The 14,425-nt window shown below is 38.5% G+C and overlaps 1 protein-coding gene across 4 annotated transcripts in view; it reads left to right on the top strand.

Annotated features, from left to right (window-relative positions):
• Positions 1-14,425, top strand: part of WDR7 (WD repeat domain 7) — a 324,295-nt gene that overhangs the window by 132,081 nt on the left and 177,789 nt on the right. For all 4 annotated transcript variants that reach the window (XM_080686915.1, XM_080686912.1, XM_080686914.1 and 1 more), the window contains one exon: positions 1,765-1,881. In XM_080686915.1, the coding sequence (XP_080543041.1) occupies positions 1,765-1,881 (117 nt within the window). The remainder of the gene's footprint in view (positions 1-1,764; positions 1,882-14,425) is intronic.

Below are 14,425 nucleotides of genomic sequence, written 5' to 3'. Positions count from 1 at the left end.
TCGTTGCTACTTCATAACTGTAATTTTGCTACTGTTATAAATCGTAATGTAAATATCTGTGTTTTCCAATGGTCTTAGGCTCTACAGCAGCGGTTCTCAATCTGTGGGTCGCGACCCACAGGTTGAGAACCGCTAGCAGGGTCGCCTAAGACCATTGGAAAACACAGATATTTACATTACGATTTATAACAGTAGCAAAATTACAGTTATGAAGTAGCAACGAAAATAATTTTATGGTTGGGGGTCACCACAACATGAACTGTATTAAAGGGTCGCGGCATTAGAAGGGTTGAGAACCACTGCTCTAAAGGTTAAACATAGAGTTATCATATGACCTAGCAATTCCACTCCCAGGGAATGAAGCATGTCCACATAAAGACTTGAATGTGAGTGTTCACAGCAGCATTATTCATAAAAGCCAACGAGTTTTTAAAATATGAATGTTCACCAACTGATGAATGCATACATGAATCTATCACAATTTATTGATGAAAAAATAATGGTGATACATTCATACAATGGAATATTAATCAAGGGAATATAATAAAAGGGAATGAAGTACTAAGTAAAAGCAGCCAGTTACAAAACACCACCTGTTGAAATGTCCAGAATAGGCAAGTCCAGAGAGACAGAAGGACATTTGTGGGTGCTTAAGGCTGCATAGCCTGGGGGAAGAGAGGAGTGATATGGGTAGGGTTTCTTTTTGGGTGATAAAAATGCTCTAAAATTGATTGTGGTGACAGCTGTACAACTCTGTGAATATGCTAAAAACCACTGAATTACACATTTTAAAGACAAATTTTATGGCGTGCAAATTATATTGTAATGAATCTGTTTTTAAAAGTTGTTTTTCTAACAATTCCATATTAACCAAGGAATTCATACCACTTCTGTATATTCCCTTGGTACCTTTTCTGTAGCGGAAGGAAACAAAACAAAACATCTAGCCCGCAGTATAGTTAATGGTAAAAGACTGAATGCTTCTCTCCTATCATCAGGAATGAAGCAAACATGTCTACACTGGCCACTTGTATTTAACACAGCAGCTTGATCTAGTTCACCTGTCTGCTTTCAATTAGGTTCCTTTCAATGTGATAATTATCTGACCTCATATCTAATTCCTTCATAGACAGACATGTTATAGGCTTTCGGGGCAATGCATTTCAAGTCTTTTACATTGATCCAGAGACAAATCCCTCTTTTGTCCTCATTCTTCTTCCCTCCGCCAAATTATAAGCAAACTAATATTAAAGAGAAATAAATTTTTTAAATAGTCCTCACTTTCTATGTATTTTTTCTCTTTTAGCATAAGTATGTCTAAATCAGCTAAAGCAAGAACGTTGAAAGGGATCCAGTAAAAATGTAATTTACTTCAGCTTTATTTTTTTGTTTTTCCCAGATTTTAGTGAAAAAGTCAATATAGTTTGTATCCATGTGTGTACACACACACACATAAAGAAATAGAGCCCATTTTAATGTTTGTTTTGGTACTTTGTGTCTCTTCCTAATTTTGGTGAATGTATAGGGGTGAGTAAAAGTAGTTTTACAGTTGTGAGTGTGCAAAACAGTTTATTCTTGTATTATTATTTATTAATTGTATTATTTTTCATGAAAACAACTGTAAACTTACTTTTGTTCACCCCTGTATTGTATTTTTTTAAATGTATTATGTTTGCATCCCCTAAGTTAAAAGGTTTTAAAAGTCTTGATCTACCTTTCTTTTAGTTCTTAAAAACTGAACCTTGTGGTTCCCATTTGTTCTAGCTGGGGTCTCAGCAGAAGCCATGCAGACCATCACCACTGCTCCTGACACCGCCTCGGGGCCCGAAGCCAAAGTCCAAGAGGAAGAGCACGACCTTGCAGACGATGACATCACAACTGGTAGGGAGACGTCTTTAACATAATCTGGATGAGCCTTGTCCAGTATTGGAAAATGCTTGTCTGTCATTTATTGTGGGACTAAGTATGTTGATGGAGAGGATGATGGAGAGTATTGATGGAGTGTTTGGCTTTACAAGACTCTTTAGTGTCCTTTTTGATCTTGAAGTGGAAAGAAGTGGAACCATTTATTTGGTCTGGGTTTGCTCATTGTTGCTCTAACAATGAACCTGCTAGCTGTGCATTTGATTTTCTGGGGACCTTCTAATTCAGAGGCTAGGCTCATTTCTAAAGCCTTGGAACATGTAGAGAAATACACCTATTATGTTATGAAAGGTTTTGCAATTATAGGGTAAACTGAAGCTATTGAAGTTGTAATAGCAATATATGCAATATAGACTGCATAAGGAAACTTACAGATACTCTTTTTTATGTATACTACAGAAATAAATACTGCTTTTAAAAGTTATTTACATTCTTATCTGTATTATTTATCACCTTACCAGGCTTAAAGTAAAATTTAGAAAAGCCATGTAGCACATATTTTCAGCCTATCGTTTTATGGATTTAAACAGTTCCAATTACTGGATCTTCAAATGCATTCAACTCAATTTATTTTTAATGCAGAGGATAAAAACAATCCAGTATAGATATTTTTATTGGTATTAAGAATGATAAACTTTTGTTTTTGGTGTGGATGGTTAAAATGTAAAATCTGACGACATATGTCTATAATTATCGTGAAGCAACAAATATTAACTCAATAGTAATCAATAGTTTGAGAAGAAGCATGCCCAGAAAATATCAGTAAACTTTCCAACAGAAATTAAAGGGAGAAAGGAACAAAGGGGAGGTTTATTTTGTTTTTCTTTTAAAGCTCTGAGTGGCAGGTTCCTTACTGTTAGCACCGGAATGCCTTTAAAATTGCTTCACTGGGAAGAAGGTGAGGCAGCCTAATGATCTCCCTTGAAAATTTACAAAGCTTGTATTACCTTAAAACGCATGTTTGTGTCACTGCTGCAAATAAGGAGGTGACTAAGTTGGGGAGCATCTGGTTTTCAGTAAAAATGAGATGATGGTGGTTCTTCTTACTTCTTTTTAATGTTACTAGTTCATTGATATTTTAAAAATCATCTATCTTAAATATAAATTATTTCAAAACTTTCACCTTTTTTGAAAGTCATTTTCACTTCACAATTATGGAATTTGTTTCAGTAGCTACTAAAGGAAATGGTTTCATTTGCAAGTTTTTAAAATCATTGTTTATTTTATTCTATTTTCATTGTTTTTTAAAATGCTGTTATAAATGTTTTGTTATATATTAATTCCTGTAAATATTAAAGGCCTTCTTCTATAAAAAGTAATGGTTTAATTCAGTGGTCGGCAAACTGCGGCTCTTTGGCCCCTTGAGTGTGGCTCTTCCACAAAATACCACGGCCTGGGCGAGTCTATTTTGAAGAAGTGGCGTTAGAAGAAGTTTAAGTTTAAAAAATGTGGCTCTCCAAAGAAATTTCAATCGTTGTGCTGTTTATATTTGGCTCTGTTGACTAATGAGTTTGCCGACCACTGGTTTAATTCATAGGAAAAAAGAAGAGGTTACCTTTGCAATAGTAGAATAATTCAATTTGCATTCTGAATAAACGGTAAATTTTTGAGCACTCAAACAATACTAAATCAATACATTGAAATTCTGAATTATGCACTACCAAAGTCATAAGACTGCATTATAACACATGACTGTTTTTGTTTGGTTGCTAAAACAAATCAAGAAGCTTAAAAATGAAAATCTGGTGTTGGAGAGCCAATTACTGCTATACACACTGTATTTGAATCTGTATGAAGTTCAGTTACACATATGTGATGAGTGGCTTCTATCAGTTGATTTCTTCATTTCATGCCATGGGTACTAGAACCAAGAATGTTCAAAACCCAGAGAATTTAAATAACTAAAAAAAGGCTCCCTTAACCATGTTGTCAAAGCAACTAGTATGCTGCAGTCTGCAGATCGTGCAGGTTAGATTGTGTGACTTGATTAAGATGTGGTATAGATTTTTATGAAGGTTTAGAAGAAAACCATATTTCTTTTTATTGACTAGAATCCTATATAAATTGCATTATGAAAAATATGGTAGATGCATCAAGAGAAAACTGTTCCAAGCATAATAATCTTATTTGGGGATAACCAGCATTGTAGAGCACAAATACAAAAGGGAAAACTGGTCAGCTTAGTCATTCACAGTGAAAAATCTGATTGCTTTTTCAGTTATTTAAAAGAAATTGCTCTAATAATATCGTCTCGTAAAATAAATAGAAATTATATCATAACAGAGCTCTTTGCCTGTATTTTGAATGGATTCTTATTTGGAGACTATAGTTAAGCTTATATGTATCATTGTATTATATATTTGTAGTAATCTGGAACTTAATTTTTCAATTAACTCAATTAAAACAACTGACCAGTATATCAATTAAAATATGAAGTATAACTGAGAGCTTTTGCTATAGGAAGAATAGTCATTTTTGAAATTTTTCTTTTGGGTGAGGAATTGAAGGAAGTATGAATGTGGTCTTGTGACACTGGAATCTGAGCCTAGCAGTCTTTGTTCGTGTTGCCTTATAAAAATAAAGATCCATGGATAAAACTGTGTAAGTGTTAGCTGTGGTCAATTGGAACTAATTAAATTTATTTGAAATGAAGAGTCTTAACTGGAAGAGAACAGCTGGAAAAACTGGGAAGAAAAAATTGAGTCTTGATTGAGACAATTTAAGCCTTGCTGTCATTTAAGGAATATGCTGCAGCTCCTTTCTATATCTTTTTTTAAAGCTAATATCTATTGATCGGCTCTACAAAGTAATGCCACAGTGCGCCTTGGTCAACACATACACTCGGTTTTTCTTAGCATTCGACCTGAGGATCATCAAATTCCTTCCTTTAACCACATGTCTTAAGTAACACATCAAAGCTATATTAGCTATTTTTGCAGATTAACATTGTTTTTAATGTAGAAAAATATTAAAACTTCTTCCATTATTTATATTGTATAGTATGCATGGCAATGTACTTTCTTTTTCAATGAAATTGGTTCAGGTTTTGCATTACTTTATGTAAAATCAGTTTTAACAATAATAGTATTTTCTTCAAAGTTAAATGAATGGCATTAAGGTTGTTTCTAGATTATTTCAGAGTCACAAGAATATTACTCTAAACCCATGGGTTTTTTTTATATGAATACTTTTAGAATTGTAATTTAAATGTTTCTATAGAATATCCTATCATCAATATTTATAAATAATATGTTCTTATTTTCATTATGATATTAATAGGTTAACGGAATAAATCTCACTAAAAACTGACTTGCATAGAAAAAAATTTAGATAAATCATAATCTATTTTTTTAAGGTAGACCTTTTAGGTAACTTTGTTAATTATCCTTATGTATTTTTCATCATTGTAAAGGATGGCATTCTGTGTAAGGATGAAGCTGTACATCCCTAAATGCTGCATTTTAAAACAACCTCCCCCTAAGTGCAGGTTAAAAATAATTTTGGAAGGGTTTCATTCACAAACCTGCGTGGATGCATTTAAGAAAGTCACTATATTTTTCTGCGGGTCACGCTGTAGTGTCCTGCCTCTTTCATGTCCAGAGTTGCAAGGACACAAACTGACCATATAACAGTGATAAAGGGTCAGGAGTCACTGACATTGTCAAATAGAGACAACTTGATAGCAAATGACCAGCACAGTTGATAGATTCAACTGCTTACAACAAAAGCAGATATGGATCTAGATGGGTCTGTTGTGTTTTTTGTAAAATTTAAATTTATTATTTTAAAAGGTGAGAAGTGCTATGGATAAAAGAAAAACAAATAGGAAAGGTTAAGAGAAATGGAAAGTTACATCTATTGATAATTTACAATATCCAAGCACTTTACACTCGACTCTTACAGCATTTCTCGGAAGTGGATACCAGTATTTTCCCAGCTATGTAGATGAGGAAACCAGCCCAGAGCGGTCACTTTTATAAGGTCTCATGCTTAACAAGTGATAGATCTGGGACTTCAAATGAGTCCTGCCTGATTCCAAAGTTTATGTGTGGTCTTACACACCACCCCACCCTGCCTCACATTCTTAAACTCATTAAACTTTGGCAGATTTCCATTTTATTTTTAAATGTGAGGTGATGCCAGAGTCTACCTTTATTGTTATGACATCAGGCATAAGCCCTGGAATTTGCTGCTGTCCTATCTTAATATTTAAAATGCAAACTTGTTATTTAAATGTAGACCACAGATTATCGTCTTTAGAGAAAAAAAAAATCTCACATATTTGTTCCTTAAATTTTTAGCCATTATTTCAGATTACTGTGATATAAAACTGTAGTATAAGTAGTGTTTATTAGTAAACAGTTATTTTATTGCATACACTAAAGTGAAATAGTATTGTTCTGTCTAGCTTTTGAAGTCATCAGTATAAAACAGACATCTTAACATATATTCATAACTAAAAGTCAACATCTTTAGTACGTTAAGATTGAGCTGACAAGGACATCTAGTCTGAGACTGAGTATTGATTTGTACATTTTACCATTTACTAAAAGCTTTATTCATAAAATGTTTATACATTTGTTTTGGCTGAAAGATAGAAAATTCATGCTGTTAAAGTACATGTAAGTTCCAAAGAGCAAAATTTATAGCATTATGTATTCAGAAATCAGAAGTACTTTCTAAGCAGAGAGCCAGGGGCCTTATAATTAGTAAACTAGAGTAAAACTTCTACATTGCACCCTTTCCCTTTCTCACTCCTTAATTTATAATTAACAGTCTAAAAATTAATCTAAATAACTCACAATTAGATCTATGCAGTTTTTGAATTGTGATCATTCCCCTTACTTTTGCCTTCAGATTATTATCTACTACAAAATATAAATTTACTATATTAAGGTTTTTGGATAATTACAAATCACAAACACTGGTTTATTTTCCATGTTGTTTTCATGAACAAAGATATTAAGAAAAATAAAAGTGTGGATTTTATAGTTTTCTGGGTGAAACATATCACTCCAAATAATTTACCTTTTTATACTTTTTCAATCTAGGGGGAGACAATGTGAATTAAAATATTTTTTGTTTAGTGTTTGACTCTTGGTTCTATTTGTATGTTGACAAGCTGTTAAGTAGAATATTTCTGCATAAGGTATTTGAGATTTCCTGACAAGAATACAGCCAAGTTATGGGTTTTAGTCATTTTTTTTTTCTCTCACATTGTCCCTCTGGGTGACTGATCTTCCCTTTTCTTTGGTTTGACTATCACTTGCATGTTAATGATGATCCATTATGTGTCTGTAACCTAGGCTTTTCTTCTGAGAATCAGGTTCATATGTTCTCCTGCCTCAGTGTCCATAGATACCTGAATTCCAAGTCCAGAATAAGCTCATATTTCTTCCTAGAATTCATTTCCTTTGATATTTATACTAGAGGCCCGGTGCACAAATTCGTGCATGGTTGGAGTCCGTAGGCCTGGCTGGTGATCAGGGACAATTGGGGCTGTCTTGCACATTCCCGATCAGGGCCGTGCCGATCGGGGCCTGCTGGCTGGGGGGAGAGACAGGGGAGGGACTGTGGGAGGTTGGCTGGTTGCGGGAGGTTGGCTGTGGGAGCACACTGATCACCACCGGGCAGCTCCTGTGTTGAGCATCTGCCCCCTGGTGGTCAGTGCGTGTCACAGTGACTGGTCAACCAATCATTCTGGTCATTCTGGTTGTTTAGTCCTAAGGGTCACTTAGGCTTTTATATATATACTAGAGGCCCGTTGCACGAAGATTCGTGCAATAGGCCTTCCTTCCCCTGGCTGCCTGCATCGGTTTTCCTCCAGCACCCGGGACCCAGGCCTTCGCTCTGGCTGCAGCGGAGAAGCCAAGCCTCGAGGCTAAGCTTCTCTGCTCCAGCTGCAGCGAGGCTTGGTTTCTCCGCTTCGGCCGCAGCAGAGAAGCCAAGCCTCTTCAGTCTTCAGTCTTCAGTCGTCTTCAGTCTTCAGTCTTCAGTCTTTGCTTGGGCCGGCTCCTTCAGTCTTCGCTCTGTGCCTGTGTATGCAAATTAACCCACCATCTTTGCTGCATTAATTTGCATACTCACGCCTGATTGGCTGGTGGGCATCGTGGAGGTATGGTCAATTTGCATATTTCTCTTTTATTAGTGTAGGTAGATCTCATTTAAAGCCATCACTAAGGGGTGAGTACCATTAGCCACCCAATATCCCAATGAGACACCAGAAATAACCTGGCTTCCCCTCTTCTCTGCCGTGTCGACACGGAGTTAGTGCCAGTTCTTGTAAAGGTGCATGTTAATAGCTCCCAATGAGCTTTTTGTTCACCATGTCCACAGAGAATACCCTGGGTCTACACGTTCAGTTTTTTCTACTTTGGATTATTATTATATTCTTCTGTATCCATCTCCCTTTCTTCATTCCCTTATCCTTCTCCAGCTCATATTTTCCGTCACTCTGAGAGTTTCAGAAGCCAGTTCATTTCCCTTTACCCTCTTTAATTGCTGCTTAATGGCTTCCCATTGATTATAGCACAAAATCCAAACACCTTAGCCAGATATAGAGAGCCCTTTGAAGACTGACCCCTAGCTTCACCAGCTGTTAAGCAATACTGAACTTTTCCCCAGAGTCTCCTATTTCATGACTCATAGTTTGCATGTGCCCCTCCGTCTAGCTGGGATATTCTCATCTCTTTTACCTTTGTGGTTAAGTTCTCTGGGTTCCCTTCAAACCCAGCTTGGGTGACACTGTCTTCCTGAATTCCTCAAACCCTCTTATGTAGGATCTTCCCATTGGCAATGTGCACTTCTGCTGTGATACTGTTGGGTGTACTCTACTTCCCCTGCCTTTGTCATGTGTGGGCATGTGACTTTTGCCTCTTTATATTTCTAGCTTTAAAATAGTACCAGCACATTGCATCTTCTCAATTAATGCTGATTGAATAAACGATTGAGTTAGGGGAACCATAACATAACTTGTATCTCAAATTGTATTTCTTATGTACTATAGACTATATGGTTACTCATATATACTTACTATATATATGAGTAGGAGATATATATATATATATATATATATATATATATATATATATATTCTTATATAACATACATGGGGGGGTCGTACACATCTTTAACCTTCCCCCTTCTTAGTGGGTATTTAATGGCTCAAAAAGCAACAGATTAGTGAAGAAATAGACTTATTTCCAGATAAACTGTGGTCTTGATATTGTGAAAATGAGACTTGGAACAGATCTAAGAGGATGATTAGGTCTACTGATTAGTCACTGTTGTGTCCCATTTAAAAGTCTTTTTTTTTTTTTTTTTTGAAAAATAATATATCTCCAAAATTAGGGAAAGAGGTGACCCATAGGATTTGGATGAGAAAGATATGAAAAAATACCTGGGACAAACATGTTTGGTAACTGGTATCTTTTTTTTTATTATTATTATTGGTTTCAGAGAGGAAGGGAGAGGGAGAGGGAGAGGGAGAGAGAGATAGAAACATCAATGATGAGAGAGAATCATTGATTGGCTGCCTTCTGCACGCCCTCTACTGGGGATCAAGCCTGCAACCCAGGCATGTGTCCTTGACCGGAATCGAACCCAGGACCCTTCAGTCTGCTTGCCATGCTGTTCACTGAGCCAAAGTGGCTAGGGCTGCAATCTTAGTTAGAGGGCAGAAGGTGGGAAGTGCTTCTGTGGGATGCACAATCAGAGGAACGGCTCTCAGAACTCCTGTTGAGTCCCCGGTCTGTGGTCCATGTTGACCAGGCAGTGGAGATGTGCTGATGTAAGTCTGTGAACCCCTATTTTGGTTGCTCTCTTTTTATCCATGCTTTTCTTCCTTCTTTGCATGTCTCTCTCATTGCCCTGGGGATTGTGCCACTTCATTTCTAGGCCCACCTACCTCTGTCAATGAAAACCCCAAATCGTGTGGTTTTCCAGGAGCTAGAGATACCAGGCTAGCTGTTCTCCACGAGATCGCTCTGGGGCTTGGTGGTCCACTGCAGGAGCAGCAAGGGGGCTGGTGTGGGAGGTGGGAAGAGGAGAGGGGGAGATGCCCACAGGAAGGAGAGAAAGGCAGAGTTTTTCCAGGAGGCTTGACCTTTAAGCACACTCCACTGAAGAGTGAGAGTGTAGTCCTGCTGTGTAGTGGTGTACGTGGTGTGTCTGTGGAATTCCTCTAGGTGCCTGCAATCAGTTATTTAGCACCAAGAAGACTTGCTTTTTACCGTCTATTGAAAATTGCAAGTTACACACTCCAATTTAATGTGTTCAGGCTGATGGTCAAAGGCTTGGCCTGGGGTGACTTGCCTAAGAAAAAGCACAAAAGAAAAAGAGGCAGGAGAGCAAGGACAAAGCATGGCTAACAAACACCATTTGAAAGTTCAGTTTCTGTTTAAAAAATTTTTAGACTTTTACAAATGGGAAATACACTTAACATCAATGTATTTTGACCAGGAAAGTGTTTGTGTATTTAAATGAGTTAAATATTGTCCATAACATAAATTAATCAACTGTTGCCTTGGCACTGAGTCTTTCATAATGATACTTTCCAATAATAGCATTTTTATTTTTTAATATGTGTATATATAGTCTGTTTGCATATAACACTTCTGCAAAAGGTTGGCCAAATAAATAACCATTGACATTACCTTAGCAAACTCATCTAAAAATCAGGGCCTTAAAATAATAACCATCACAATAACTCATCAACATCTAATTGAGTACTTAATATGTGTCAGGTTGTGCTCTAGGCTCTTTTTACTCATAGCAACTCATAGTAATAGAGCCTCATTCTCACTTACATTTTACAAGAGAGGAAAATGAGGCACAGAATGATTAGGTCACCTTCCAAGTCAAGGCCACGGACAGTCTGGAATGGCAGAGTCAGGATCTGAATCCAGGTCATCTATCTTTAGATCTTGTGCTCTTAAATGGAAGTCATTTGTTCAAGTCCATGTGATTTTAAAAACCTTATAAGAAAACAGAGAAACAAATATATTCATTATGACATACCGTTTTCTCTTTGTGTGTTATAGAAACTCCTATTTTAATTTTTAATATAGTTATAAATTGTTGTTGTTTTTAATCCTCACCCAAGGATATTTTTCCTTTGATTTTTTTAGAGAGAGTGGAAAGGAGGGAGAGAGACCGAGAGAGAGAATCATCCATGTGAGAGAGACAGATTGATTGATTGCTTCCTGCATGAGCCTGGACTAGGGCTGGGGATCAAGCCTGCAACTGAGGTACAAGGTATATGCCCTTGACTGGAATTGAATCGGGGACCCTTCAGTCCATGGGCTGATGCTCTATCCACTGAACCAAATCAACTAGGGCTAGTTATAATTTTTTGTGTAGTACCCGGAAATATTTATAATGTGGGGAAAAGACTTCCTGTTTCCTTTAAAAAAAACCATAGATAATTAGTACAGGAAGTAATTTTACATATTTCCTAGATAAAATTAGAATTATTTTATGTTCATATAAAATTACACACATAAATGTACCGGCACATATGTAATATTCAATCACAAAAGCTTAAGGTTTGGTTTTCAGATTTTTAAAAAAAATCTTAATTGTTGAAAGTATTACATAGGTCCTATTTTATATATTCTTTTTGATAAATTTAGACAAAATAGGAAAAAGCAGGAATACTTCGATAATAATGTAGGAGCTGTTTTGTTTTTTTTTTAAAAAAAGCCTTTTTTATGAGTGGATAACCTTCAGGATGAACTTAAAGTTTGGCCTTTTGTGAGCTATGTAATAACACCTCATGGATAAGAATGAATTGCGTTAGATTGTGGCACACTATTGTATATCTGTATATTACATGAATTGCCATTATAATTGATAACAAACCCATATGACCAAAAGTTGTAATTCACAAAAGTAATGACAACAATGTCTCATAACTCACAGACTTGATGTCACACCTGTGAGTGATTACTCCTACTGTGCAAGCCATGTTAAAAAGGAAGAAGAGATTTTAAAACGGATGTAGCATTTTGAAGAGTTCCTTCTGTTATTTTATAGTCACTTTTAATACACAAAAAGATAATCAAATTGACTAGCATGCTTGAATTATTTCCTCATATTTCTTGGATTAAAATTAATTGTCAAACATAAAGGCTTTTTTATTTTTAATTTGAAATTTTTAATGTGTTTTTAATGATTTTAGAGAGAGAGGGGAGAGGGAGACAGAGATCAAGCCCACAACCCAGGCATGTGCCCTGACCAGGAACCAAACCAGCGATCTTTTAGTGCATGGGATGACGGTCAATCAATGAGCCTCACCGGCCAGTGCAATTTGAAATTTTTAAGCACAAATGAAAGTTAACATTTACTTGAGGTGAAGACAATCATGAACCTGAATGTATTTCCTCCTCATGTGATATACCAGAAAGAGGGGTTCTCCCTCATAAAGAGGATAAAAATCAAGTAAGAATACATACCCATCTCTTCATTTTTATAACTATACTAGAGGCCTGGTGTGTGTCCCTCAGCCCAGCCTGTACCCTCTCCAATCTGGGATCCCGAGAGGGATGTCGGACTGCCCATTTAGGCCCCATCCTACCGATAGGACCTAAATGGGCAGTCCGACATCCCTCTCACAATCCAGGACTGCTGGCTTCCAATTGCTCGCCTGCCTGCCTGCCTGATTGCCCCTAACTGCTTCTGCCTGCCAGCCTGATCACCCCCTAACCACTCCCCTGCCAGCCTGATTGATGCCTAACTGCTCCCCTGCCAGCCTGATTGCCTCTAACTGTCCTCCCCTGCAGGCCTGGTCACCTCTAACTGCACTCCCCTGCAAGCCTGATCCCCCCAACTGCCCTCCCCTGCAGGCCTGGTCACCCCTAACTGCCCTCCCCTGCAGGCCTGGTCACCCCCAACTGCCCTCCCCTGCAGGCCTGGTCACCCCTAACTGCCCTCCCCTGCAGGCCTGGTCCCCTCCAACTGCCCTTTCCTGCAGGCCCGGTTGCCCCCAACTTCCCTCCTCTGCTGGCCTGGTCACCCCTAACTGCCCTCCCCTGCAGGCTTGATTGCCCCCAACTGCCCTTCCTTGCAGGTCTGGTCCCTCCCAACTGCCCTCCCCTTTTGGCCTGATCGCCTACAACTGCCCTCCCTTGCAGGCCTGGTCCCTCCCAACCGCCCTCCCCTGCTGGCCATCTTGTGTACACATGGCAGCAGCCATCTTGTGTGTTGGAGTGATGGTCAATTTGCATATTACTCTTTTATTAGATAGGATAGAGGCCTGGTGCATGTGTGGGGGCCGGCTGGCTTGCCCTGAAGGGTGTCCCGGATCAGGATGGGGGTTCCCTTGGGGCATGGGGTGACCTGGGCAAGGGGCCTGTGGTGGTTTGCAGGCCAGCCACGCCCCCTGGTGACCCAAGCAGAGGCCCTGGTATCTGGGATTTATTTATCTTCTATAATTGAAACTTTGTAGCTTTGAGCAGAGGCCAGGGCCAGCCAGGGCGGGTGGGGCGGGTGGGGAGCTTGGCTTCCTCCATCGCCAGGGGCAAACCAAGCCTCTGGTTGGCTCCAGCTCCATGGCTGCAGCCATTTTTGTTGGGATTTATTTATCTTCTATAATTGAAACTTTGTAGCCTTGAGCGGAGGCCAGGGCCAGCCAGGGCGGGTGGGAAGCTTGGCTTCCTCCATCGCCAGGGGCAACCCAAGCCTCCTGCTCTCTGCAGCTCTGTGGCTGCTGCCATATCTGTTGGGTTAATTTGCATACTCGCTCCTGATTGGCTGGTGGGCGTAGCGGAGGTATGGTCAGTTTGCATGTTTCTCTTTTATTATATAGGATGTCCTAAATATAGATGGGTGACTTAAATGAAGTAAACCTAATTTCAAAGGATCCAGGGAAACTGAATCAGCTACTCTCCCTTTGTCCTTTTTGTATATATTTTTCAATGTCTTTGGTACTGGTAAAAGAAGTGTAAGGATTGTTTCATTTAATTCAACAAGAACATTAACATGCACCTTGTATTTTTTTTTTATCAGTGCATGCCAGGGAGGATTTAATATATCAATCAATTAGTTGAGAAAGTGAGGTCTGATGTTAGAGGCTGTGTGTTGGCACATAGCTGTGTGCACACACATACACAACATACATGTACATATGATAGGCTTTAGATGAGGATGAGTTAAGGGTAGGAATTTTGTGAATGAGGGAAGCCTGCATTTGGGGCAGAGGTGGACAGACTGGGAAAAGCTTTCAAGTCGAACTGTTAGTTTAGAGACTTTCAAGTGGAGGCTGTGGAGAGTTGAGAAGAAGAATGGCTGCCTGTGGCTGAGGGACTGAAGTGCCATGCAGGCACAAGGCTTCGTGATCAGGTCAGACATGTTCCTTGGCAACATACCAGATTTTACATTGTGTGGCATATGTTACTTGAAAGCAGGGTTTATTATCAAACAGATATGGAAAGGATTTAAAATGTTGATGAAAGGTATTGGCTTCATGCCCAATGTGCTGAATTCTACCTTCATGGCCTTTTTT

Source organism: Plecotus auritus, assembly GCF_963455305.1.
Source record: "Plecotus auritus genome assembly, chromosome: 8".
In the NCBI taxonomy this organism is placed as follows: Eukaryota; Metazoa; Chordata; class Mammalia; order Chiroptera; family Vespertilionidae; genus Plecotus; species Plecotus auritus.
Note: the sequence above shows the minus strand (reverse complement) of the source record. Positions and strands in the feature narration are given on the sequence as shown.